The 27570-nt window shown below is 54.5% G+C and overlaps 6 protein-coding genes across 6 annotated transcripts; 5 read left to right on the forward strand and 1 right to left on the reverse strand.

Annotated features, from left to right (window-relative positions):
- Nucleotides 1-3577: 3577 nt before the first annotated feature.
- Nucleotides 3578-4891, forward strand: CTRU02_203467 (cyclin; the record flags this gene model as incomplete). Its single annotated transcript, XM_070204212.1, has 2 exons — nucleotides 3578-4275; nucleotides 4330-4891. The coding sequence occupies 2 exons, from the start codon at nucleotides 3578-3580 to the stop codon at nucleotides 4889-4891; spliced, it is 1260 nt and encodes a 419-aa protein (XP_070061975.1).
- A 535-nt stretch (nucleotides 4892-5426) lies between these two features.
- CTRU02_203468 (uncharacterized protein) lies at nucleotides 5427-6078 on the forward strand (the record flags this gene model as incomplete). The annotated part of the gene is made up of 2 exons (XM_036724092.1): nucleotides 5427-5941; nucleotides 6015-6078. The coding sequence occupies 2 exons, from the start codon at nucleotides 5427-5429 to the stop codon at nucleotides 6076-6078; spliced, it is 579 nt and encodes a 192-aa protein (XP_036584206.1).
- An 832-nt stretch (nucleotides 6079-6910) lies between these two features.
- Nucleotides 6911-7385, forward strand: CTRU02_203469 (histone chaperone domain chz; the record flags this gene model as incomplete). The annotated part of the gene is made up of 3 exons (XM_036724093.1): nucleotides 6911-7072; nucleotides 7134-7146; nucleotides 7204-7385. 3 exons carry the CDS (start codon nucleotides 6911-6913, stop codon nucleotides 7383-7385), a joined length of 357 nt encoding a protein of 118 aa, XP_036584207.1.
- Nucleotides 7386-8992: 1607 nt separating this feature from the next.
- CTRU02_203470 (ER-golgi snare complex subunit) lies at nucleotides 8993-10053 on the forward strand (the record flags this gene model as incomplete). Its single annotated transcript, XM_036724094.1, has 4 exons — nucleotides 8993-9003; nucleotides 9337-9558; nucleotides 9634-9727; nucleotides 9847-10053. The coding sequence occupies 4 exons, from the start codon at nucleotides 8993-8995 to the stop codon at nucleotides 10051-10053; spliced, it is 534 nt and encodes a 177-aa protein (XP_036584208.1).
- A 1016-nt stretch (nucleotides 10054-11069) lies between these two features.
- Nucleotides 11070-12364, reverse strand: CTRU02_203471 (uncharacterized protein; the record flags this gene model as incomplete). The annotated part of the gene is made up of 2 exons (XM_036724095.1): nucleotides 11070-12248; nucleotides 12329-12364. The coding sequence occupies 2 exons, from the start codon at nucleotides 12362-12364 to the stop codon at nucleotides 11070-11072; spliced, it is 1215 nt and encodes a 404-aa protein (XP_036584209.1).
- Nucleotides 12365-20996: 8632 nt separating this feature from the next.
- Nucleotides 20997-27369, forward strand: CTRU02_203472 (glutamate synthase; the record flags this gene model as incomplete). The annotated part of the gene is made up of 4 exons (XM_036724096.1): nucleotides 20997-21121; nucleotides 21179-21232; nucleotides 21290-21330; nucleotides 21386-27369. The coding sequence occupies 4 exons, from the start codon at nucleotides 20997-20999 to the stop codon at nucleotides 27367-27369; spliced, it is 6204 nt and encodes a 2067-aa protein (XP_036584210.1).
- Nucleotides 27370-27570: the final 201 nt, after the last annotated feature.

Here is a 27570-nt window from a genome sequence, read left to right on the forward strand (position 1 = left end):
AGAGTAGAAAGCCACTGTATGATACCTCCTTCATGCAAGTTGTGTGAAATACTTGATTGATTCCAGTGACGTAAAATTGAGACGGGAGTCGTGGCAGCAAACGTCCATGATCGTTGACCTTTTCCACCGCTGATGTCGAACAACTGGTGGGTCGACTCTTATCTTAATACTTCTCTCTTGTTCATATATCCCGCCTAAAGCTCCTGTCACTCAAGAGATGCTGGAAGGAATGGTTTTACTACGGCTCAACCCAGGCTTGTTTGTGTCAGGCCTTCGTCCTTCTCATGTATTTTATGACATGTCCCTTCTCTGTTCTTTGTCTCAAGCTGCATCTTAAAAACCCCATCTCAACGCTTATGCAACGACGGATGGCGTCTTACCCTGACTCAGCTGCTATGCAATTCATCATGCCCGTCAAGTAGGACAACGTGAGTGACTATGAGGGTACTGGAAGCAGAAGCGGTTTTTCAACAGCCTGTAGTAACACGCTACACCGTGATGTCAAAAGTGCGATAGAAGCCCTAGTTCAGCAAGTAAAGCTCATACTAGACTATTCCATCTGCTTCATATGCTGAGAGAATCCTAGTCTCTACGCCGTCAGTCACTAGTGCTCATTCGACGTCTACAACCTCAAAAGAACAGCTACCACCCTCCCTAGGCTACGTCTCTTAGGCAATGAAACGATAGAAGCTATGACGAAAGAGGAGTACCCGTCGGTTTTCTCGAAGCCCTTAATACATTCTTCATGGCTACAGCAAGATGATCCCTTAGAACTCCGTCAACGCTTGGATCCAAGCTAACCATCAATACCGACAAACAACAGCCAACTCAGCTCTCCCTCACCCACAACTCTGCCGAGCGCTCTGCAATTCGAACGAGGAAGAATGTATGATGGTGATAGACCACTGACAGGGAACGAGATTCGGTGATGGCGGGTTTGCTAGAAACGTATCCACAAGGAAACCAACCAGGACGGCAGCCAATTATGGCCTATTTCGCAAGGAGACATGGTGTCTACCAACTAAGAACTAAATCAGCAACTGCAATTGTCAAGTAAGTTCTTTACAAATGGTTACGTACAAAAAACATCCAGCGTATCCATTCAGTCAGCTCCTACCCCCTCAGGTCTGTTTGATTCCATCAGACAAGCTGCATATTCTCACCGATGTTGAAGAAAACAGCCATATACGAGCGATCCCGGTTAGCTCAATTGGTCAGAGCGTCGGACTTTTACGACTACCACAGTCAACAATGTTATCCGAAGGCTGCGAGTTCGACCCTCGCATCGGGAGGTGTTCCTTTTGCTTTTTGGCACCTTAGTGTAATTTTCTGAGCGTGAATGGCTTCAAATTGCTAAAAACAATCGAGGAATACGCGGCTACACATGACGTTACATGTGATTGTCTGTCTAATTGAGCTGTTTGTGAATTTGCTATAATATGTTAGACCAAGTGCGTTGAAGAGTTTAAAGAGTAAATTTAGTTCGTATGCATCTTTCGTTGAATGGTTAGGATATGTTTCCGTCAAAGTTGGTCAGAGCGAATGGATGATTTCAGTAAATGACTAAAAACCCAAAATTGAATTGGTTATGTTGTCAATAAAGCTGAAAACTCCTACGAAGAAGTACAGTCACGCAATGAATGATGGGGACATCCCGTGGCCGGAAGCCTCGCACATATAAATGAGCATCGATTTTCACTAGCTTTCAAATACGGTTGATTGACATGATGAAGTGTGCAGATCCCTCGATTTACTGGTGGTATAAGGTACGGTTGAATGTAGGCTTTGATAACCACTACTAGTGGAATCCCATTCTCCCAAGCGCACGCAACATGCTGCCTGCGTCACTGACATAGTTCTTTTGGCCAACACGGCACGGAGGGAGTAATTTGGGTTTGAGAATCAACTTCCCCTTGCGGAGTTGCCAGTTAGGTGCGATACGTCTAAAAGGCAACCTCGGAGCGGGGCACACAGCCCGCCGGCTGACGGATGTCTCATCTCATTGGAGCAACCGGATCTGGACCATGTTGTCGGGTTCCGTCATAGTGAGTAAAAGGTGGCCTCAAAAGCCCGTATGAAGGCGGTCACTAAAGCGGGATGCAGAACTGTTACGTACAAGCTAGACACCTAAGCGGACGAAGGATCGGCTAGGTGATGGACAAAGACGAAGAGAGTGTATCTTCTCTGGTCCAGGTGGGCATATGGACCAAAAGAATAAAATAAAAATAAAAGAATCGTATGCTGTCCAAGGTGGTGCAATCGTGAGAATCAATCAAGGACTGGGGGTTATCTGGCGCGAGATTACTGACATCTGACGACTTGTAGTGACACCGGCATTCGAGGCTGGGGAGCCTGGTAGGGGATCAACGATAGGCGGGGTTGAGCAAGGCAAGGTGGACGCCTAGTGTATGAATCAAAAAAGTCAACCACTCCCCGCCCCAAAACAACACAAAGTGGCAGCCAGCAGCACGTTGTCTCGGTGCGGTTTCCCATACGAGGAAGGCACCTAAGGCAGGTACGTGGAACTCAAAGAGGTTCGTCTCAAACAGGCTGGATTGGATCGTTCAGAAGCCCGCTTGCCAGTTCACTGGTGCCCCGTTGTTATCTTCTAGGCGGGTGGTGCCAAGCTTCTTCCCCCCCGTCCCACGTATGGTTCCTCATATCTCTACGGATAGAGATGGGGAGGGGGAAGAAAAAAATTCAGCCTCCTAAACGGCGCCTCCGGTCCAGGCCCAAGGTGCTGTAACCAGCCAGTACCCTGTAAGCACCTGCGTGAGAGGGTGTCCCGATGCCCCAGTGGGGGTAGAAAGGGTTACAATACTGGACCCCAAAGCAACCTTAGTGGCTTCCCTCGGTGTCCCGAACCAGAAGAATGGCCCACCTAGAAGGGCCGCCTCAAGGAAAGAGTATGGTGCAATCAGCGGGCCCCCAGATATCACAAGGGGGAAAAAAAAACAGCCCTCTGCACTGATAGCACGTAGCACCACTCCTGGCACATTTCACACGTCCATGTGCCAATTGCACCCCACTAAACCCGCCACAGATGACTGGCTGGAAGAAGCAAGCGTGGTGCTTGGCTTCGGTGCCGAGACCGCAGAAAATCAGATTCGCGCGTCCTCCTCCACACATGCCATGCCATGCCAATATTATTCTGGTACTTCTCACTGGTTAGCGGTACGTAGTCTGGATTACCCATTTTCCAGTCCAATTACTAGCCCGTTAGTCCACTCTTTCCCCCTTGACCTGCTGCTTTTTGCTGGTAGTGTAGTGCTTGCTGGGTTCGCTGGTGCCGATGAGCCCAGTGAGTGGCACTTGGGGGGGACCTGGTATTAGGTAGGTAACGTGAACTGGGCGAATGTGTTCAGGCCATCCACGTCGGCAAAACGAGCGCCCTCCTCCCGATTTTCCAGCAGGTGTTAATCTGATCTTTGTAGTTCTGTCAATCTGCAAATCTGCGCCTACTCCAGACATACCAAGCCTTCCACGTTGTTGCCCTTAAGCACTATCAACCGGCCTCTGCTCACTCTCCACGTCCGCTCGTTCTGCCTCCATCAAGACCCACGATGCGCCCGGGACCATGTTGACAACATCTCCCATCGTCGCCAGCTCCGCCAATGCCTCGCCGAGCAACTTTCATTATGCCCCTACGCGATCCTCCCCGCACTCATCTCCTGCCCGGCTTTCGGCCCCTTTGCCGCGGCGACACTCTGCATCCAGATCCTCCCCGTCTGCCTCAATGGCCTCGCCCTCCCAACAACCACGCCCCAAACAATATGTAGCTGTCGATGCGGGCACACAATATTCTCCCATGGAACCATCGAACCAACACGCCCAGGCGCAGGGTCAAGAAGGTGCCGTCGATGTCCCGCGCACCTCTGTCCCTGCGACGCCTGCCGAACCCCCACCACCACCGCGTCCTCAGCCGATAGACCCTTCCGCACCGCTTCCGCGACCACAACCACCAACACAATCACAGGCTGTCGTGGCTCCCGTTATACGCCAGGCCACGACTGTCATGGCTTCGCCCGGCAAACGACGCAATTCCCAAGATCCTGCCGTCGCGCAGGCGAGCGCATTCACCGCTGGCGATTCGTCTACGAGCGCCACTAAGCGCCCTAAACCGACAGCCGGGCCGCCCAAGATTTTGCCTCAACGATATGAGCTGTGCAGCGTCGAGGACATGGTCGTCCTGATAGCACACATGTTATCGGAGCTCATCGAGACCAACGACGCCCTAGCCCTTCGTTCCGGCAGCCTGACTCGGTTCCACTCGAGGTGAGCAAAAAAAAAGCTCTTCATGTTTTCTTTGATGTCGCAGTGCTCACAACATATTTCGCGCAGAACGGCACCGAGTATCTCGGTTCTTGAATACTTAAACAGATTAGCGAAACATGCGACGCTGACACCGCCGCTATTACTATCCATGGTCTACTACATCGACCGTCTGTGTGCATTATATCCAGAGTTCACCATCAATACGCTCACTGTACATCGTTTCTTGATAACGGCCGCCACCGTCGCCGCCAAGGGCTTATCAGACTTGTTCTGGAACAACACGACATATGCGCGGGTAGGAGGTGTTAGGGTCGCTGAGCTCAAGCTCCTCGAACTTGAATTCCTCTATAGGGTAGATTGGAAGATTGTCCCGAACCCGGAAGTTCTTGTTGCGTATTATCGTGGCCTGGTCGAGCGCTGCCCCGGCTACGCCCTGCAGGACGAAGAGGCAACCGTAGAGGACGAAGATTCCGACGACGTCGACGAGGAGGACGGGTCAACTGAAATTTCAGACGTTGCCGGTGACGATAGTGGGGACTCGCCCGATGATGCGAGCCCGACCAAGTCGCCGCCTTCTGAAGCCGCAGTAGAAGCGGCGCGAACTCAGTCCTCGTAAATGATTGTTGGGACACCTATTTTCAATAAAAGGGAGGGCGCATGTTTTGTTTTCTTTTCTTTATTCTTCCTTTAAAAACGGACGGGCATCACTGCGGCCTTTAGAGGCATGGCAAAGCGGCGTTGGGACAGGCGGGATCATTTTGAATGTTGAATGAGTGACAGCGGTAATGAAATACCACACTTTTCTGAGTCATCTAAACCAATCATCTCATATCTGGGAGTGCATCTTGCATGTTCGAATATGACTTTATACTATTATTTATTCTCGGAGATATCTCCGGTTTGTCGAATGAATGTTTGACGCAGCAGGCGGTGGTCCCATTTCCTCCTTCTCAATTCAGTGATGCGCTGCACCCGTACACCGTAAACCTGGAAAATCTGCCGAACTAATCCCGGTCCTGCCAGGCTGGGGTCCCCATCGAACCTCCCCTCCAACAACCATCCATCTTCAACCCGCCCCCAAACGAAACCAGCGCTGTCACCCGGAGCGCCAACACGGAAAAATCAACGGGTTTCAAACCATTGCCGTAATCATGCGCGCCGCGTCCTTCTTTTCGGCGCTGTTCGCAGCGACCCTCGCAACCGCAGCCGAGGCGCGCCTCGCCAAGGTCTACGTCCAGCCCGTTTCCCTCACGAGCACCTCGCCCTCCCTTCTCGCCGAGGTCGACTACGACGTAAAGCAACCCTCTGAGGCAACCGTCCCCTCCTTCGAGTTCCCCGAGCTTCCCGACGACGGCGCGAAGCTCGTGCGCGTCGGTGTCTACGACCCCAAGACTGCCAAGTGGATTTCCTCTGTGTCCGTCGCCTCGACAGAGAACTTCGCCAAGGGGTACCAGCCCAACATCCTGCTCAGTGTCGATGCCGAGGGGAACGTCATCGGGGCGGGTCTGAAGGGCGTGAAGATTGATGCGGGTGCTACGAGGGATTTCGGACCGCAGGCCGTTGTGAAGGTTGCTGGGCACGGAAAGACGCCAGAGCTGAACAAGCCTATCGTGCTGAGCCCCGAGGGAAAGAAGGTCGTGCAGGAGGAGAAGACGCTGTTCCAAAAGTATGTTGCCCCTGGTCCTTGGGACTGCACGCCGTGGGCGCAGCTTGATGGCCTTGTGCTAACGGTGAATCAGGTACTGGTGGGTGGCTGCGATAGTTGTCCTCATGACGGTTACGGGTGGCGGAGACGGAAAATAGAGAATGAGGCAGAGGGAGGTAGCTTTCACGAATACCCATTAATTGACCTTTTCGTTGATTTGACAGCATGCCCAACACCACTCTTGATTTGCCTAGGCTGAACTGAAACCACCGTTGATGATGTCTACATAGTGCGTATCCCCTATGAATCCTGCCTTGAGAAATGATTGGTCTTCTACCGCTTCTACTTTGTGGGTGGTTAGGCTCCGGCATAATACTACTGTTGTTTGCTTGGAGATCCAGTGTCATAGGCTACTTGACATTCGTGCTTGGATCCTCAGCTCATATATGTGCTGAGGCTAGGATGGGTACCAATTCAGCCGGAGAAGCAATGATTCAGAGGGGCTTAAAGTATCCGCATAACTAGCTGCATACCACTCAACCAATTTGTCAGAGCCTCAATATGTCTGAGGCTTGTTAAACTGAATCCAGTAGAGTGAGGAGGTATCGGTAGCTCGTCGCACCTCGAAGGTGCAGCTGAGCTGGGGCAGGCAAGAACAGACAAGGCACGTGCAGTACAGTTTTTGTGGGCTCCACCCCCAACTGGGCTAGCGCCGTCGCTCAGAGACTCTCCCTACTTACATGTAAACCACACAGGCACCTTAACTCTTAAAAGCTGGGACCGGGGGAAGGTACGATCGGCTTGATAAAATCCGTCGCTTGCCTGCGCAGCTTCCCTCCGCTCTTAGTCTTCATCCACCTACACTAACCCACCCAAACTTTTACAACAACGTTTGCGACTGCACTTCACTACTCGCCCTTTCGTTGCGCAAATTTTACCAAAAACCAACAACAACAGATCACCTCTACGGAACCCACCTAGCCAGACACAATGGCTGCCGAGAACGGATCCGTCACCGACCCCACCACCAATGCCCCCGAGGTCGAGACCAAGGGAAAGGGCAAGGAGGTGGCCAGCGAGGAGCCCGTTGAGCAGAGCGAGGCCATGGAAGAGGATGATGAATCCAGCGACGAGGAGGAAAACAACAACGAGGTAAGGCTACTTCCCTTCCCAACTCTACCTGCTTTGCGCTGAAGCTAACACAACAAAATAGACTGCTGAGCCCGGTAAGCACGCTACGGGAGCTCTTGTATGACGGTGCGACTAACCTTTCTGTGCTACAGCTGATGAGGATGACGGCATGGACGAGATCGACCTGAACAACATTGTCGAGGGTGGCCGCCGCACCCGCGGTCGTGTCATCGACTTCGCAAAGGCGGCCGAGGAGAACCCTGCCGACGATGATGATGACGATGAGGACGACGACTTCCAGGCTCCTGACGACTCCAAGATGGACGAAGACTAAGCGGACAAACGCGCTATCTCACTTTGTCTTTCTCCCCGACCCCCACTCGCAGTGGTATAGTCATGGCCATGGAACGAACGGCACAACAGAAAACGGAATGGGTTATACAAAAGTTTCATGCCGGCCTGGTAGTGGTTCGTTCTGATGAGAAAGTATTTGGCGGTTGGGCACATCGGGTCACGCATTTGACGGATGGATATTCTGCGTTTGGACGGCGTTTAGAGACGAATTGGTCTGCTGTCTGGCCCCAATACCCTGGTTGGGAGGGGATGCGTTTTGTCTAGCCCGCGCTGCCCTGCCCGTGGTGCCATTATCCCGACTATGAGAGCTATGGAAATGAAGATTATGCGACATGGAATCGTCCCGTGACTTGATTGTGACTGTAATCGTATGTGTTGTCTCTTAGTATTTCATGCGCACGTGGGCCGATGCAAGGCGTTGTCTACCATGTACTTTTCTCAGCAACTGTGCCTCATGGCAGGTCCTCACAAGCTATCAGCCAAGGAGCTGTCCACACACCAACAGCCATCTCAGTCGCTGATTCATGCATGAAATGGCCTAGAACCGTCCAGGGAACCAGTACTGCCCCGGCAATGACATGTACGTAGCTACGTAACTTGCCTTGTTTGTAAACGGGCCCTGTAATGCAGACAGGACGAACTGACCCGTCTTTTATTTATTTATTTATTCTGTCAAGTAAGATATGGTTGGTATAACGGGGCTTTGACATGTCGTCCTGAGACTTCAAGGTCTTGGCTTGGATCTCTACAGACTGCGACTCGCTTTTAAAACTGCCCTCCCCGCTCTAGAATGCCAGTGCCACCCAGAAGGTAAATGGGAGGGAGGCGCCCTAGTAGTCAATGGGTTCTTTATCGCCTTACTTTTGGGACGGGCATCCCGCCCAGCGCCAGGTCCAAGTAACAAGCCGCATTCGCGGTCTGGCCCGTCCCATCGCATATTAGGTCATCACCGTTTTCAATTGGACAGCGGGAAGAGCGAGACCACTTCCAAAAGGGTTGTTCCCCAGAGCAGTCTCCGATGACAGGACACATCGCATCTAAAATGAACTGGACACGCTCTCGTTGTCTCGAGTAAGAACTCATCTCTCGTCTATGCGGCTCCCCGTTGATCTTCTTCACCCCTGACTTTTTTTTTTCTTCTTCCTTTTACTTTCCCAAGGTTCGGACACAAAATCTCGTCCACCGTCCGCCCCTTTCTCACGCAGCATTTAGACCTATACCCACTAACAAACCCCCCTTCCCCTTCCTCTGACAGGGGCGAACGGACCAAGACAAAAGACGTCAGGGTCAGGACTGCCGCTACGGAGCCTTACCAAATAAAATTAAAGATCGCCCAGCCGTCATTAACATACCCCGGCCGAGCGAAGCGACAACCCGACCTAGCAACGAGCACATCTTGGATGGACGACGAAAAGTTCTTTATTGTCTGACACAATCTAGCCCCCCTTCCCGCCACTTTTGGCATTCCGCCTCGAGACAAGTCCCGCGAAACGCCGCCGGGTATTGTCGCGCGCATACCGTACAAAACCTCGATAGTTTAGGAGCCCCCAAAGTTGGCCGCCATTTGACGGCGAAGCTTCGGACACCATGGCTTCAAGGTGCGTACTCTACAAACTTATACCGACGCCCCTTTCATCCTGCACCTGTTCTGCTCTTCTGCGCGTGGGCTCGCGCAATGCGAATCCGTCGCGAGGTACCTCCCGAGACCATAAACTTGTGTAGACGTCATGCTGCGAGCACAAAGGCCACGGTAGCTACGGACTCGACGGCGGCCCCTCGATATATCGCGGTTCTCGCACCTCTTGTTCTCGAGGGTCACGTCTGCGGGTCTGGTGCTTGGCGACTGCAAGTGCCGTGCCGGCAGACACAGAACCACACACCAAGAAAGTAAGCAAGTTGGACAGAAGCTAACGAGCGTCTGCGGACTATAGATTCGGCGCCTCCTCGCTCCACCAGCGCGACTCCCGCAGCGCCCTGTTCGAGGGCTACACCGGGGACAATTCAAGGCGGCCCGTCAGTGCCTCGCCCTCGCGCCTCGGCGGTGGGTATGGCTACGGCTATGCCGGCGGCAGCGCCTCCCCCGCCCCCATGGGGAGCCACCTCGGCGTCGACAACGGCACCCGGGGGTTCCGACCCGCGACGCCCAACTCACGGTATGCCCCCACAGTTCCAGCTGGAGAAGACTGGTATCTGGATGTAGAGACGGCATGCTAATACGAACGGATTAGTGGCCAGTACAGTGACGCAGTGCTCAACGAGCTCGAGAGCCAGAACGATGCACAGGTGGAGGGTATCATGGGCAAGGTCAAGATCTTGAAGGACGTACGTGTGCCATCATCCTGTTACGCAGCTCCTCTGTCCCTGTCATCAGGGGTCTTGTGCAGAGGGGCGCTGCGAACCTAGCAAATAGACAACACGTTGCTGACGTTCGGGGGCCACAGATGACGGTAGCCATTGGCGATGAGATCCGCGAGTCCTCCGCCCTCGCCGAGAAAATGAACGACACCTTCGACTCAACGCGGCTGCGTCTGCGCGGTACCATGAACCGTATGTTACTGATGGCTCAGCGCACCGGCGTCGGCTGGAAGGTCTGGCTCGGTTTCTTCGCCGCCGTGTGTTTCCTCTTCATTTACGTCTGGCTATTTTAAGAGGCACGCATAGAACCTCTGAGAAGGCCAGACGCTTATCAGACGACGGACCCGAAGGCCCACCGGGGAGGGACGTCAGTTCTGAAAGGCATACGACCGTAACGAGACGAAGGACGAGCCCTCACGGGCCGCCTTCGGCCGCATGAAGGAAGGCGCAAGAAAGCCAGGAAAAAGCGACTGTTTGTTCCCGCGAGGGATAGCTGTATGGCGGTCTTCTCTGTTTACTGATCACGATGGAATTGCGAGGGAGCAAGCGGGACCTACAGTTCACACGCAGTCACGGGTTGGTCGATTGATAGTTTTCTTGCATTCTCGGCGTTGGGAGGCGTTTCTGATTCCCGTACTCCGCGTCGCTACACCACCGCCCCGCTTCACATACGTTGGAATCCACAGACTCATCTGCCATGAGAGAGAGAGATATGAACGCGGCGGGGGTAGCGACAAGAACGAGAGCGGGAACAAGAAAAAAAAAAAAAAAAACCCCCGAATTTCAAACTGGAAGGCGTGACACGAAATGAGAACATAGGAAAAAGAAGGAAGCAGGCCTTGATTTGTTTGTGTGTGTGTGTGTATGTTTCTCTCTTATTCGACATGTGTCTACGTTTTGAAAGGACCAAGGGAAACGGGGATAGTTTGTTTTTGTTGTTGTTATTGTTGTTTTGCCTACGGTACATTATATGATCTGTGTCTTTCTTGTAATAACGTGTATACCGTCTAATTCTACCACTTTTGAGGGGTCTATAAAACAAAACGGCTGCGTGTGTGTGTGTTTGGTCTTTTGGCGTCGTCAATCATACAATGTCCCGTCCTGCCATTCCCCCTAGACCAAATGCAAGTCCCCCAAAACTGCTACGGTTCCCTATGTCTTGCTTCTTTTCCTCTCCTTCTCTCCCACGATAGCTTTAACATGAAAAAAAAAAAAAAGAAGAAATAAAAAAAAGGTCAAATGGGTATCATGAATCACCCCTCAACCCCCCCCCAGCCCAAATCCTCAGGAAAGGGGTCTCTCAACACGACTACCGTCTCTGAGCCCTGACATTGGGACTGCTCTGCATCATACTACTATCCATCATACTGCTCTCGGCCGAAAGAAGACCGCTGAGATCCATACTGCTCCGCGGCGCCCCGCCCCTGCCGCGCGTCGGGCTCAGCGGGGCCCTCAACAACGGCGCCGCCCTCGGCGGGAAGCTGATGTCTTCTTCTTCTTCTTCCTCCTCATCCTCGTCCTCCTCGTCGCTGCTAGGTCCCCTGACGGAACTGGTAAGATCCACTTCGGAATCCGTGTGCTCATACACGCCGCTTAGCTCGCCGGCCTCGGGAATGTCGTCGTCGAGGTCGGCATCCATGTCCATGCCCATGCCGAGATCATCCTCACCCTCGCCGGGCGCGAGGAGGTCCTCTTCGTCGAGCAGATGTCCGCCGCCCTCGGCCTCTAGTTCTTCGCCGCCGTAAATCTCTTCGCCGCCGCCGCCGTCCCCGCGCGCCATGGCTTGTCTGAAGGCGTCGTCCGCCATGCGCATCCGTGCCTCGACGAGATTATCCCTCTCGTCCTCGCCGCCCACCTGTCGTGCACCGGCAACAGCGGGACTGAGACCACCTTCGCCACCGTCATCATCATCGTCGTCGTCGTCATCTTCAGAGGCGTCTTCAGCGGTACTAGTCATCCCGCTCAGCCCCCCATCAGAATCGTCGTCGTCCCCACCGTCGAACCCGAAACTCTCCTCGGCATCAGGAATCTCGTCGTCCAAATCCCGCACCTCCTCCTCTTCCTCCTCAGCATCGAGATCAGCACCGAGATCCCCGCCGTCTTCCAACACGTCTTGCCCCGCGGCCTCGGCCTCGGCCAGCTCCTGCACAAGCTGCTCCCTTCGCATGGCCTCGGCGTGCTCCGCCTGCTCCTTTTGTTCCTCGCGCATCTGGTGCAGCGTCTTGGGCACGCCGGGCGGCCGGAGCCAGCCGCTACCGAAGTTCTGGACATTCAGCCGCCGCCTGTCCATGTGTTGCTCGTCGACGCGCAGCCTAGCGAGCGCCGACCGCTCAATGAGGAGCTGGCCCGCGCGGCGCGAGTTGGAGCCATGTTGTTGCTGCTGCTGTTGTTGTTGGCCGTTCTCGTGAGCGTAACGCTGCTCGTGGGCTTCAAGTAGCGCCGCTTGGGCTATTGGGTTGCGGGAGGATGTGTACCATATCGAGTGCGACTGTTACGGGCCGGGAAGTGTTAGCAGATTGTCACGACGGCGGGTGGGCTGGGTTCAAGGAAGGGAGGGGACGAGCTTACGTCTCGCGGGGTCAGGTCTGGGAGGAGACCGAACATGGTTGGGTTATGCGTGCCGGGATGGCAGCTGTTTACATATGGTGGATAATTGAACTTGCCAACGGGGGGAATAATCGTCGAAGTCACATGAAAATCAGGTATCGCATGTCGTTGAGAGCTGTACGTGTGTGCGAAATGGCACTCCCCCCCCAGCTGCAGGCGCCTAGGCTATCGTGAGGTTGCAAGAGTAAACAATTCTACAAAATACGTACTTGCGGCAGTGACGGGGGTAGGTGGGTTAATACCCCACAATCCCAGACGCGCCGCGCCTAGCGCGCTTGGGGCCAACCCCGCCGCAAAAAAGTTCACGATGCTTTCACTAACAGACGGCAGAAAATGCGTTGCGTTGACTACAACCTGTTCATCCAACGACATCCCTCAATCACGATACTCAATAATAGCGAGGTTGTTTTCGGCGCTACGACGGGTGGGTTGTGTGTGTGCACATCCTGGGGACCGCCCGTCACTCGGCCGCGCCCCCCTCTCCTCTCCAGGCAGAGAGCAGCCCTAGCAACCGCCAGCCGGAAGACTGAATAAGTCGGGGAGAAAGGGTGGTTGCGTCGACTGCCCCTGGACCGTTGGTCGCCCACCGCCAAAATATATTGCCTGCCTGCCAGCCTCCCAGTCTCTGAATTGTCGAGGCTGTGTGCGCTGGTTGCCACGTTTCATTGAAGATGCCCACGGGCCACGGCTCCTCGCGGCGGCGGCTACTTCTCCTCGGTTCCAGTGTTTCTCCAATTTCTGTGAGGTAATAAGAAACAGGGGGGTCGCGCATCGCTGCCGCCCTTCTTCTGCCCACTATTGCTGCTTTTCGTCTGTCTACCCTAGCATTCGTGGGTGCCTGTCTGTCCCCCGACTCGTCCCGTACTAGACGGGGGAAAACCAAAGGACCAAGTCCTCCCCCCTTCGAGGCCCACGGCGGGCACTTCTGGTGTGTCTCGTCGGGAAAAGTCGGAATGGACGATGACAACAAGGTCATTGGCATTGGCCATGCATGTGCTGGTGGAGGTTTCAAATGCCATGTTTCCGCAATGTGGAAATCTTCCTTGCGGCCCATGGGCTGACTCGAGTGGGTTCCTTCTATTTTTTTTTCTGCCGCTGTTTTTTTTTCTTTTTTTTTTACTTTCCTGTAGCGTACGGTCTGTCAGTGGGTGGCCGCTCCGATATAGGGCGGTCTAGCATTACAAAACCGCTTCGTCAGGGGTTACACCCGCCCGGCCCTAGTTTGGAAAGGGGAGGAAACGGCCGAGCCGACTTCGGCGGGGCTTCGCTAGCGCTGTAGGCATGGCAGATGCCAGCCATGCTGTGCAGGACGTAGGTCCGCTTCCTGTTGCTGGTGGGAGAAAGAGAGACCCCACCAGAGAAAGTGCGGAATTTGTTCAAAAACAGTCAGCCCTTTTCCAGAGCCGATTCAGGCATTTATAATTCCTGTTGCTCAGGCCGGGCAGCCACCGTATGCATAGAGAGAGCATGGGGGGTTTATCAGGCCCAGTCTGACCATACCATTTGACAGCATTTAACGCTCTGTTGATTCGCCCGGTTAATCATGACCGAAATACATGCCAGTGGGGGTTACGGGAATTAGCAGCGCCCCAAACATTGTGGTTGTAAACATCAGCCGCCGTTACACTCAGATTGGGATAATAGAGGGTGGTCTCGAAAGGGCATAGGCGATCAGCCGCTCGCGGAATCTTGGAATCTTGGGTTCAGTTATGCGTCCATCCAGATCAAGGGTGCAGACACGTGCTGCTTGTAGAGGCTAACCTGGAAAACCCTAATTGTGCTCCAAGAGAACAAAATTCATCAAGGTTGGGGGGTTAAAAAAAAACAAAACAAAAAAAAAGTGTGGTGCGCAGTATGATAAGCATCCTTAGCACACACCAGCTCATGCACCTCCACGGCATCTGTGACGTAGGAGCTGCGTGTCACTGTCGTGGTTCATCACTGAGGAGGAGTGAGACTGTGTCTCTCTCTCTGTGTTGTTGTATGGCGTCCACTGGTCTTCGGCAGGCTAAGCGTTTGATTCCCTTCTGCGAGGAAGCCCCTCTCCTCTACATAGTGTATGTAGCACACACACTATAGTAAACCCCCCTCCTTCTCCCGACGGCCCCTCCAACTCCAATAGCCAAGAGGCGAGAAACGTCTGTGCGCTCACACCAGCAGGGGCCCGGAAAGGCAGGGAACTGTGAGATCTCGAACGCCTCCGGCCGGCGGGGTTGCATCTAGCAGGGGTAAGACTAGGGGATGCCTAGCTTCACTGTAGCTCAGATGCAGATGCAATCAGTCGCTATCGTGGTTGGTCCGAGATAAGACGGTTGAAGATGCGGCTCCTGTCATGATTGGCCGGCCTCTCCAATTTCACGTTGTCGATTTTTTGACAGCAACCCTTATGGCGTTGGCCGACATCATCCCTCGAATACTGTAATACGGCCAAGTCACGCGCCCACCTCCATCTCACTGGCCTCGATATGCCGGACGTGAAAGGATACTGACTGAGTGGTTGCCTTATCCGTATGTCATTCTGTGCAACAATGGAATGTATCTCGTCCCATCCCATCTCATCTGGCTGCAGCCGTCGCGCTGCCTTGGATGCATGTGCTCGGTGCTCCTTACTATTGGTTAGCCTTCCAATAGAGTCTATAATGTTTGCAGTCGCGACGTGCATCTCTTCGGGAATCTCGCTCTTCTAGGCCGCGTGCAATCTTGCTCGTCTGCAGACCGACCTATTCTCTCTCAGGGACTTTGTCTATCCACCCTCCCACAGGGCACCCATGGTCAAAGACGCCTCCGGCGCTTTCGAGGAAAAAAAAAGTTAAGTAGGTTACTCTCGATATCCCCCTGGTCTCCTATCGGCGTATGCCGCACAGCCATGTCTAACCTCAAGTTCCGTAGATCGGAGGGGGCGATAGATGGATGAGATACGCTCTCCATCCTTATTCGCGGTTGGCACTCCAGGCACAGATCGGAATTTGTATCGGCGTCAGCTTAATGATGCAATAGACTATAATTATCGGACATGGTCTGGTCCCTTGGACATGCTCCTACGGCTGGTTGCTGCTACTACAGATGAATGGCGCATGCATAACCGCCAGACACGGAGATGAACTGATGGGGCATAAGAGGCGCCTCCCAGTAGTAGCATGTGCAAGCGCAGTTGGAGATGAACGAGGTTCAATCCCCTCTCTCTCTCCCTCCCTCACTTCCCCAAACTCCATTCCCCCGAATCACCCGCATCGAGTGCTTGACTTGCCCTTGTTCAAAAAGGGTCCGGGTCCAGTTCCTTAGGGGCTTCCTGCGACCCGTCAGGGGCCCCCAAGGACCGAGGCGACAGACAACCAAGGGCCTCTTTGAAATGCACAGAGATGATTGGCTGGAGCTCAAAGCTTGCTCCTCGGTGACATTAACCTTTCAGCTTCTCTGTTTCGCACGATGCAGAAGTCGACTGGGTGGCCCCTGCTTAGCCTGCATGCGGTGTGTGGGGTGCATTTCTGGACGCTGGATTTGGCCGAAGCGCTGGGTTTCTGTGTCGAATTTCTCTTACACCAAGCTATTGTCGCAAAAAAACACTTGACTGGAAGGAGATTCGTCTGGTTGGAACACCCGGCAAGGATGAACGGGACAACAGGCTGTTGCGTCGGGAATGAGCGGGAGAGGCTGGAATAGATCAGCGAATCCTAGAACATGCGCCTAGAAGGACTTGTGGTTGCCCTGAAGCGAAAAGTGCAGCAGGGTTGAGTACGGCGAACGAATCGCTGCTCGCAACATTACAATTGATGTTAATGCTGAGTTGAAGACATGCTGAACGTAAAATCATGTGATGGCACATTACCCTGGGAAGCCATTGGCAAGTACGATCAGCCCACGGAGAAGTTGGTATTTACGGCGGTTCAAAGAACTCGCTTCTTGAGTCAATGAAAAAGGTGGCAGATGAGGCGGTCTAGCTAGTTAACGACTAGTTCGCTCTGCCCAATTGTCCAACCAAGCGGCTGGCGGCTAGACGCAGACCAGAAGAAAGGTAATTCTGCGGAATTGAGAGGCCATGTCTCCGCTAGTCTCGAACTTCAAGAGCGGAGGTCAGAATGTCCTCATAAAAGTGTAGATCTGAAATTAGGTCACCGCCATTGGCCACGACGTCTGACGGGGACCGCAATGACCCCCGAGGTGTACCGAAGCTGCGAGCCTAGCGTGCAGGTTCGGAGCGAAAGAAGATGCGCAGTGAATTGGACGAGACGATGGGTAATTGTCGGTCTACACCGTAAGGATCAGCTGTGGACCGACTACTATCTCCAAGACGGGTCTAAATAGCGGCGACCTGGGGGATTGAATGCGCTTGCGGACGATATCCATGCTCCCCCAGACAAGGCGACCAGGTAGTACGTCAGGCAAGCCGGTTTATGCCTCGTGGTTGCGGTTGGGCCCCGTGTCGTTCAACTGAAAAGGGGAGTGAGTACGGGGTGAAGCGCTGTTAGCCCAATAGCACGATGTGATGGAACACACCCAACGGTCAGGGGAGAACCCCGCAGAACAACGTTGGCACGTCCGCTGGAGTGGGAAGAGGCCGTCGCGGCGCATGGAGACACAAATTACCGGGAGGTATCACCTTACAGAGGTGACTGGAGACCAAGGTTTCCGGAGAGCATTGGGATGAGTGCGGCGTGTGCCACGGTTAGGGGGAGACAATATGAGGCGAGGCGGATGAAGGAAATGGGTGGATTTGCGGGCAATGGGTGACGGGTGAGTCGACGAGGACAAAAGTCGATCGAGGTTGACGTGGCCAGAGATCACCACAATGTCCTGAATGATGCACCGGTGTGTGGTTGGTACTGTGTGGTGAGTCGAGGAACAAGAGCACCCCGGCGTCTGTATCTTAAGCGTCCCAGTGTATCCGTACTCCGTGCCCCGTACCGAGACACGAAATGATGACCTGAGGTGGTGCTCACTGCTCGACAGTGCACTAGTGCCGATGGTGTCCCATCTCGCTGCCGATGTGCGGTGTTTTTTGGCATGTGGTTTTTGGAGTGCCCATTTCCTTTTTCCGAAGACGTGGTGTCCATCAGTGTGTCGAGCAACGCCATGGAGGGGCGAATCGTGCGCTGGACGGTCCACCCGCAGACCATCCTCACCATGGACAGGCCACTCGAGAGGGAGAAATTCCAAGGTTTGTTGCAGGGAGGTAGTCGAACAGCCCTGGATTACCTGGGCAGACCATGGCAGGCCCGGAAAGCTAGCAGGGTGGCATGGGAACAAAATGGTAGCATCAGTGGCAGGGGTGGAAGGAGTCCACTGAAGAGACATGGACCGAAAAACGGAGCTTGGGAGGAAGCAACACACTTACTATGTAAGCCTGCCAGAGGCGGGGCGGAGAGGAAAGAGTCAGAGGTGTCTACCGCACCCCACCAATAGGAGCCAGTCCTGATGGACTGACCGAGAGTCTAATTGGCTCTCGCATCTCGCTGTCTTCTGAAAGTCTCCACAATGCTTTTCGGTTTAATTTTCTTGGCCTACTCCGTACCGCTGTTGCTGCTGCTATTGTACGGAGTATTACCTTACCACCATAGTAGTGTAAATGGGCAAAGTGGGAAAGAAACCCGTCATCAACGATGTTGTTCTAGAGTTACTTTTAGATTGATAGAATTTATGGTGTGCTACCATGTATCTATCTATCTTATCATACTTCGTAGGTAGGTAGAAAGTAAAATGTGAGAAACCACCGACTCACCCGAGAATAACAGGCAGAAAAGCACAGCTGCAGCGCACTGACAGCAAACCGCCGTCCACGGAGCCTTACATAGGACGCAGCGGATGACGGGGTACGTACCCTTTTTTCCCCATCCACTTATACTGGGAAATAGCAGATACTAGTTATAGTAGTATCATCTCTATGTATGGCATACACATCCCATCTCGGCCATATTCGCAGGCAGGTGGGGTACGTATCGTTTTCATCCCACCACGCAAGCTGCAAACCCCCACCACTTTTCGGCCCCTCTCTTCAGCAGACGTGGAACAGCACCCAGCGAGAACGAAAGCGGCAGCAGCGGGACGAGGCATGAGGCATACCTTTCCATGGTATAGCGCGGTTTCTCCGTCTCGCGTCTCGTCTGCACCTCGCAAATTACCAGGGGATGGGGGGGTGGTTTGAATACGGTCCACGGATGCTCTGCTCCAGTAGATGGGTTGATGGGCTTTCCATTGCCTAGAGCCCTCGTACATTAGTGTGAGCTGCCAGCAGTGGATCGTTATTCTCTGCGCATTAACGGTTGGTCGGCTTGTCTTGCCACAGCCCAGCCCATCCCACCTCGCTCAGAAAATGCCCAATATCCCGAAAAAGGTTTCTCTGCCGCCGTCTTGTCGTTCGGGGCCTCGTCCGCTTTTCGCTCCCTTTTGCTACTGCCTCTGCCTCTGCCTCTGTCTCCCCGGTGTCCACCCATTGATTGTTCTCCATCCACAGCCGTCTTAATCATCCAAATTACATTAGCTTCGTATGGTCTGTGGTCTCGTTCGAGTGGCCGCCGGCGAGTAAGAGTGCTTCCCTTTCCAATCCCTCCCCCCCCTTCTTCCAACCACCCCCAGCTTGGACCCAGCGTTGCCAGCGCCGACTCAGGACTTTCACTCTACTCCTCCTCACCCATCCCACCTCTCCTACTCCCACACTCCCTCTTGGGCGAGAACCGACCCTTTCATAAAAGGTTGCTCCTCTCCCTCCTCTCACAGTTTCTTCCTTTCCTCTTTCTTCCGCCCTCCCATTCTTCTTGCGCGGTGCCTCGACGGTAGTAAAAGAAACCCTCTCGATACCATTGCGCAACCAGCCTGACCCTTCGGTCCTTTTATATACCCCACGCTTGCCGGTAAGTTTTTTTTATACTTGAGCATACACACAGAGAGACACAGAGCTCAAGCCCACGCTTGGTGCCTGAGAATCTACCATAATCAATCCCACCTCCTTCCCACCTGTTTCGTGAAGGGGCATTACCTTTCCGAATCAGCGTAGCAGAGAGAAAGAGAGAGAGAGAAAGAAAAGATCCACAGAGAAAGACGAACCCGAAAACCAAAGGAGAGCCCGCAAAAGAGACACGCAAAGCATATAGCTCGAGAGTCAGAAAGAACGAGAAGAGAGACAATTGCATAAACCCAGAAACCGAGACACAGAATTCCAAAGAGACAAAGCTACCGAGACGAAAGCGGCGATTCGACAATGAACCTTATCATCCAAGCAAACAACCAGACAGCAGCAGCATCAGCAGCAAGAGTAGAGCCATTGAGATAGCAGCAGAAGCAGCCCAGCCAGAAGCCAATCCACCCCATGAGTTTGGCATCTTCGCCTACACTCTACGCTTTCTGCGCAGCGCTTCCCTACCTACCACATGCGCTTTTTGGGGGCTTGCGCCTACGACTGCAGGCAGACCCCACACCCCCAGGCCCAGACAGCCGACCCCTGGTCAGAATCCCTGTGGCGGTGATGTAAGGTCACCGCGGGAATGGAGCTTGCAGTCGCCTATCAGCCGAAGCCAAAACAATACCTACCACCACCAAAAAAAAAAAAAAAAAAAATTCTTGGAGGGGCATTCGGCCGGTGGCGCCCTAGCACCACTAGCCTGCAGCATGGCATAGCATGGCATACGGGGGTGTGTACGATGCTTGTCCGGTCTCTGATAGACGGGCGCTGGCGTCACACATCTTTAGCCGCACATTTCTCTTGCTATTAGCTAGTCTGTTATTGGCTGCAGCCACTGGCACCGACTGGGCTCGGTCGGCACCACAATCTCTATTCTGCAATCGTCCCACTGACTGACTCTCTGCAGTCAGTCGGCCTGGTTCAGAGGTTCAGAGTGGCTTTTGCCCATTTTGCTATCTACCCTGTCCGAGCTGTCTCTGGGTTTGCCGGTTGTGGCTTGCTTGCTAGCCCCTCTCCCTCCACCCAGGTTCGGCTGGCCTGTTGATGACCACTGCTCTGCTGCTGCTTGCTGCGGACGCCGTCATTCCTGATCCATTTTCTGCTGTCATGGCTTGTTGCATGTGCTGCTGCATGCTGGTTTTGCCTTGTTTGCTACTCGGACTTCTGCTCCGCAAACCTTGGCCTTACGTCGATGCCGACCAGGGCTGGAGGCACCTTTGCTCCAAGAACGCTCATCTATTTGGGGCCGTCCTATTTCGGAAGACGTTGGACACTCCGGTTCGAGAGCAAAGTTTCCCCTACCCTGGAATAGCCGTACTCTGTTCCTCCGTGCGTCCCCTGGACCAGCTCGAGCTTAATTGAAAGATATCACCCCGCATTCGATCTCTCAGACAATTCTTCCTGTCACACATCTGTCTGTCACATAATCTCTCTCGGCCACCCGGGTTATCACTCTTGACCCTTCGTCTCTCTTCCACTCGTGTGAAGGATTGCTCGCGTTCTCTGTGCGACCCTCCTGCTTGCTCGTTGCCAGGCATCTCTCCTCATCTCACCTCGTTTAAGCAAATCTGTCTTTTGTTGCTTTTCAAATTACTGACCTGGGTTCTTATCGTCTTCGCAGATCAGTACAAGAGCAATTGCTCATTACCGATCGCCTGCCGCCGACTGGAATAGTCACTCTCTCGCCGACCTATACCAGCCTTTTCATTTACATACAGGCTCGAATCCTCGCCTAGCATGGGCCTGCCTGAGGATTTCGACGACCGAAAAATCCACATTGAATCTGAAAAAGAGCAATACACTCCCTATGAATACCAGACGGAGAACAACTCCTCCTGGGCGGGTGCTCTGCCGGTGAAGCAGTACGTTCATCTCTCCGAGCCCACAAGTCTGTTCCTGTTGCTAACAAGATATCGCAGAGGATTGTACGATCCGAGCTTAGAGAAGGATGCATGCGGTGTCGGCTTTGCTTGGTACGTTAACAATCATCGCCTCTTTTCGTTAGTGTAACAGCGACTGACCCCTTGTAGCCACATCAAGGGCAAGCCTAGCCACAAAATTGTCAGCGATGGTAAGATGGAAAACCTTATACCCTCTTGAAGCCTCTCAACTGACCACTCCTGCAGCGCGCAACCTGCTTTGCAACATGACCCACAGAGGTGCTGTGGGATCTGATGCACGAGACGGTGATGGCGCTGGCGTCATGACTTCGATCCCCCACAGGTTCTTCATCAAGAACTTTGAGAAGGAGGAGGGCATTAAGCTGCCGCCTCTGGGACAATATGCTACGGGAAACTTGTTTTTTAAGCCAGACGAGGAGACTCTTCAAGAGTCCAAGAGGCAGTTGGAAGATATTGCCGAAACGTTAGGCCTGCGTGTCTTGGGATGGCGAAGGCCTCCCGTTGACTCAACTCTGCTTGGTCCTGCTGCCAAGTCTCGTGAGCCCATTATCATGCAACCCTTCGTCGTCTTGACCTCCGCCTACGGCTCGGGCAATGCCCCCGAGAACACCGACCCCGAGCAATTTGATGACAGACTCTTCGAAAGACAGCTGTATGTCCTCAGAAAGCGAGCCACCCACACTATCGGCCTCCACAACTGGTTCTACCTCTGCTCCCTCTCCAACAAGAACATTGTTTACAAGGGACAGCTGGCTCCCGTCCAGGTCTACCAGTACTACTATGATCTGGTAAACGCCGACTACGAGGCTCACTTTGCCCTTGTCCACTCTCGATTCTCTACCAACACATTCCCCTCTTGGGATCGTGCTCAGCCTTTGAGATGGGCCGCCCACAACGGTGAGATCAACACTCTCCGTGGTAACAAGAACTGGATGAGAGCCCGTGAGGGTGTCATGCAGTCTGACATCTTCCGCGAGGAGCTTGAGATGCTCTACCCCATTGTCGAGGACGGCGGTTCCGACTCCGCTGCTTTCGACAACGTTTTGGAGCTGCTGACCATCAACGGCGTTCTCTCGCTGCCCGAGGCTGTCATGCTCATGGTTCCCGAGGCCTGGCAAGGCAACACTCACATGGACCCCAAGAAGGCCGCTTTCTACGAGTGGGCTGCTTGCCAGATGGAGCCCTGGGATGGTCCCGCTCTGTTCACCTTCGCTGACGGTCGTTACTGCGGTGCAAACCTCGACCGTAACGGTCTGCGCCCTTGCCGTTTCTACGTCATGGATGATGACCGTATCATCTGTGCTTCCGAGGTCGGCACCATCCCCGTCGAGCCCGAGAAGGTCATCCAGAAGGGCCGTCTTCAGCCTGGTCGCATGTTGCTCGTTGACACGCTCGCTGGACGCATTATCGATGACAAGGAGTTGAAGGAGGCTGTTTCCAGCCGCCAGGACTTCCGCGCTTGGATTGATCAGGAGCTTATCACCATGCCCAAGGTCCTTGAGACCATTGGCCAGACCGTTGACGTGGCCGCCAAGCCCGATGCCACTCGTCTGCAAGAGGACCCTCTCCTGCTCGCGTTCGGCTACACTCACGAGCAGGTGAGCTTGCTTCTGGCTCCTATGGCGTCTGACGAGAAGGAAGCCTTGGGATCCATGGGTAACGATGCTCCTCTGGCATGCCTGTCTCAGGCTCCTCGTCTTCTGTACGAGTACTTCCGCCAGCTCTTCGCTCAGGTTACCAACCCTCCCATCGACCCTATTCGTGAGTCGATCGTCATGTCCTTGGAGTGCTACGTCGGCCCTCAGGGCAACCTGCTCGAGATGGACAGCTCTCAGTGCGGTCGTCTCCTGCTCCCCAGCCCCATCTTGTCGATCCCTGAGTTCAACTCTATCAAGAACATGGCGAGCATCCACCCCGAGTGGACTGTCAAGATCATCGACCTGACCTTCCCCAAGAGCGAGGGCACCGAGGGCTACCTCCGCCATCTCGACTACATCTGCAACGAGACCACTTCTGCCATTGAGAACAAGGACCGCATTATTGTCCTGTCTGACCGCAACACCTCCAAGGACCGCGTCCCCGTCTCTGCTCTGCTCGCTTCCGGTATGGTGCACCACCACCTCGTCAGCAACAAGTGGCGTTCCCTGGCTGCCATCGTCGTCGAGACCGCCGAGGCTCGTGAGGTTCACCACATGTGTGTCCTCCTCGGTTACGGTGCCGATGCCGTCAACCCTTACCTTGCCATGGAGTGCATTCTCAAGCTGAACCGTGAGAAGCTCATTAAGAAGAAGCTTTCCGACGATGCTTTGATCCACAACTACAAGCACTCTTGCGATGGTGGTATCCTCAAGGTCATGAGTAAGATGGGTATCTCCACCCTTGCTTCCTACAAGGGTGCCCAGATTTTCGAGGCTCTTGGTCTTGACGAGTCTGTCATTGAGCGCTGCTTCAAGGGCACTGCTTCCCGTATCCAGGGTTCCACCTTCGAGCTCATCGCCGAGGACAGCTTCCGCTTCCACGAGCGTGGTTTCCCCTCCCGCTACACTGTCGGCGTTTCTGGTCTTCCCGAGTCTGGCGAGTACCATTGGCGCGATGGTGGTGAGGCTCACATGAACGACCCCACCTGCATTGCCAACATCCAAGACGCCGTCCGCACCAAGAATGACAAGTCTTACGAGGCGTACTCCAAGTCTCAATACGAGCAGATCAAGGCCTGCACGCTTCGTGGTATGCTCGACTTCAAGTTTGAGGACTGCACTCCCGTCCCCATCGAGCAGGTCGAGCCCTGGACCGAGATCGTCCGTCGCTTCTGCACGGGTGCCATGTCTTACGGTTCCATCTCCATGGAGTCTCACTCGACTCTGGCCGTTGCCATGAACAGACTTGGCGGTAAGTCCAACACCGGTGAAGGTGGTGAGGACCCTGAGCGTTCTCAGCGTCTGGCCAACGGCGACACCATGCGTTCTGCTATCAAGCAGGTTGCCTCTGGCCGTTTCGGTGTCACCTCTGCCTACCTCGCCGACTCCGACGAGCTCCAGATCAAGATGGCCCAGGGTGCCAAGCCTGGTGAGGGTGGTGAGCTTCCTGGTCACAAGGTGTCCAAGTCCATCGCTCGTACCCGTCACTCCACCCCTGGTGTCGGTCTCATCTCCCCTCCTCCTCACCACGACATCTACTCCATTGAGGATCTGAAGCAGTTGATCTACGACTTGAAGTGCTCCAGCCCTCGTTCCCGTGTCTCCGTCAAGCTCGTCTCCGAGGTCGGTGTCGGTATTGTCGCTTCCGGTGTTGCCAAGGCCAAGGCCGACCACATCTTGATCTCTGGTCACGATGGTGGTACTGGTGCTTCTCGCTGGACCGGTATCAAGTACGCCGGTCTTCCCTGGGAGCTTGGTCTTGCCGAGACTCATCAGACTCTGGTCCTGAACGACCTCCGTGGTCGTGTTGTCGTCCAGACTGACGGTCAGCTCCGTACTGGTCGTGACGTGGCCATGGCCTGCTTGCTCGGTGCCGAGGAATGGGGCTTTGCCACTACTCCTTTGATCGCCATGGGCTGCATCTTCATGCGCAAGTGCCATCTTAACTCGTGCCCTGTTGGTATTGCTACCCAGGATCCTGAGCTGCGCAAGAAGTTCACCGGTACCCCCGAGCACGTCATCAACTTCTTCTACTATGTAGCCAACGAGCTCCGTGCCATCATGGCCAGACTTGGTTTCCGCACCATCAACGAGATGGTTGGCCACGTTGAGGTCCTCAAGGTCCGCGATGACCTGCGCACCAACAAGACTGCCAACATCGACCTCTCCCTGCTCCTGACTCCCGCTCACAAGCTTCGCCCGGGTGTCGCCACCTTCAACGTACGCAAGCAGGACCACAAGCTCTACGTCCGCCTGGACAACAAGCTTATTTCCGAGGCCGAGTTGACTCTGGATAAGGGGTTGCCTTCCAGAATTGAGTGTGACATTGTCAACACCGATCGTGCTATGGGTACTTCCCTCTCGTACCATATCTCCAAGCGCTATGGTGAGGACGGTTTGCCTCTCGACACCGTCCACGTCAACATCAAGGGTTCCGCTGGTCAGTCCTTCGGTGCTTTCCTTGCCCCTGGTGTGACTTTGGAGCTCGAGGGTGACGCCAACGATTACGTCGGTAAGGGTCTTTCTGGCGGTCGCCTGATTGTCTACCCTCCTCGCTCTGCCGTCTTCAAGGCTGAGGAGAACATCATTGTTGGTAACGTCTGCTTGTACGGTGCCACTAAGGGTACCTGCTTCTTCCGTGGTGTCGCTGCCGAGCGTTTCGCGGTCCGTAACTCCGGTGCCACTGCCGTTGTTGAGGGTGTTGGTGACCACGGTTGCGAGTACATGACTGGCGGTCGTATCGTCATCTTGGGTAGCACTGGTCGCAACTTCGCTGCCGGTATGTCCGGTGGTATCGCCTACGTCCTCGACATCCACAAGGACTTCCTGTCCAAGCTCAACACCGAGATGGTTGAGGCCGAAGCGGTCGAGGAGCCTACTGAGATCGCCTACCTCCGCGGTCTCATTGAGGACCATCACCACTACACTGGATCCGAGCTTGCCGCCCGCATTCTCGTTGACTTCAACCGTGCCCTTCCTCGCTTCGTCAAGGTCATGCCTGTCGACTACAAGCGTGTCCTCGCTGAGGAAGCTGCCAAGGCTGCCGAGGCTAAGCGTGCCGAGTACAACCTTCCCGTCATCGCTGGCGTCCCTCACAAGAAGGAGGAGAAGGCCGCCAAGCTCCAGGATATCGAGGAGACCATTGGCGACAACGCTGCCGAGAAGAAGCGCGCCCTTGTCCTGGACAAGACCAAGGGCTTTATGAAGTACCAGCGCCGTGCTGAGAAGTACAGAAACCCCAAGACCCGTACCAAGGACTGGGCCGAGCTTTCCTCCCGTCTCGACGAGGATGAGTTGAAATATCAGTCTGCTCGTTGCATGGACTGCGGTGTTCCTTTCTGCCAATCCGAAACTGGATGCCCTATCTCCAATATCATCCCTAAATGGAACGAATTGGTGTTCCAGGGCCAGTGGCGCGATGCTCTTGATCGTCTCCTCATGACCAACAACTTCCCCGAGTTCACTGGTCGTGTTTGCCCTGCTCCTTGCGAGGGTGCCTGCGTTCTCGGCATCAACGAGGACCCTGTTGGTATCAAGTCGATCGAGTGTGCCATTATCGACCGCGGTTTCGAGATGGGATGGATGATTCCTCGTGTCCCTGAGGTCCGCACTGGCAAGAAGGTCGCTATCATCGGTTCCGGCCCTGCTGGTCTGGCTGCCGCTGACCAGCTCAACCGTGCCGGCCACACCGTCACCGTCTATGAGCGTGCTGACCGCCCTGGTGGTCTGCTCATGTACGGTATCCCCAACATGAAGCTCGACAAGCGCATCGTCAAGCGTCGTACCGACTTCATGGCGGCCGAGGGCGTCATCTTCAAGTGCGGCGTTGCCGTCGGCGAGGACATCCAGCTTACGGACCTCAAGGCCGAGAACGACGCCGTCGTCATTGCCACGGGTGCAACCGTCGCACGTGACCTCCCCATCAAGGGCCGTGAGCTCGAGGGTATCCACTTCGCCATGGAGTTCCTGCACAAGAACACCAAGTCCCTCCTCGACTCTGAGCTCGCCGATGGCTCCTACATCTCTGCCAAGGGCAAGGACGTCATTGTCATTGGTGGTGGTGACACCGGTAACGACTGTATTGGTACCTCGGTCCGTCACGGTGCCAAGTCGGTCATCAACTTTGAGCTGCTGCCCCAGCCCCCGCCGGAGCGTGCCCGTGACAACCCGTGGCCCCAGTGGCCTCGCATCTACCGTGTTGACTATGGCCACTCCGAGGTCAAGCAGCACATGGGCAAGGACCCTCGCGAGTACTGCATCATGTCTGAGGAGTTCGTCGACGACGGCTCCGGAAAGGTCAAGGGTATCAACACCATTCGCGTCGAGTGGACTCGCTCCGCCAGTGGCGGTTGGGACATGAAGAAGATCGATGGCTCCCAGCAGTTCTTCCCTGCGGACCTTGTCCTCCTCTCCATGGGTTTCCTCGGCCCCGAGGCCCGCATTCTCGGCGACGACATCGAGAAGGACGCCCGCAAGAACGTCAAGACCCCTCCCGGCAAGTACAGCACCAACATCCCTGGCGTCTTCGCCGCCGGTGACTGCCGCCGTGGCCAGTCCCTCATTGTTTGGTAAGTTCCACGTGTGACCTCATCCACTGTAAAACACCCATCAACTAACAGAATTTTCAGGGGTATCAACGAAGGTCGTCAAGCTGCTCGCGAGATTGACTTGTTCTTGGAGAAGTGCACCAACCTGCCCGTCACCGGTGGTATCGTCAAGCGCACCGCTGGCGAGATCTTCAACCAAGTCAAGCCCGTCCAGGCTTAAATGATT

This window comes from Colletotrichum truncatum (assembly GCF_014235925.2).
Source record: "Colletotrichum truncatum strain CMES1059 chromosome Unknown Contig_0002, whole genome shotgun sequence".
In the NCBI taxonomy this organism is placed as follows: Eukaryota; Fungi; Ascomycota; class Sordariomycetes; order Glomerellales; family Glomerellaceae; genus Colletotrichum; species Colletotrichum truncatum.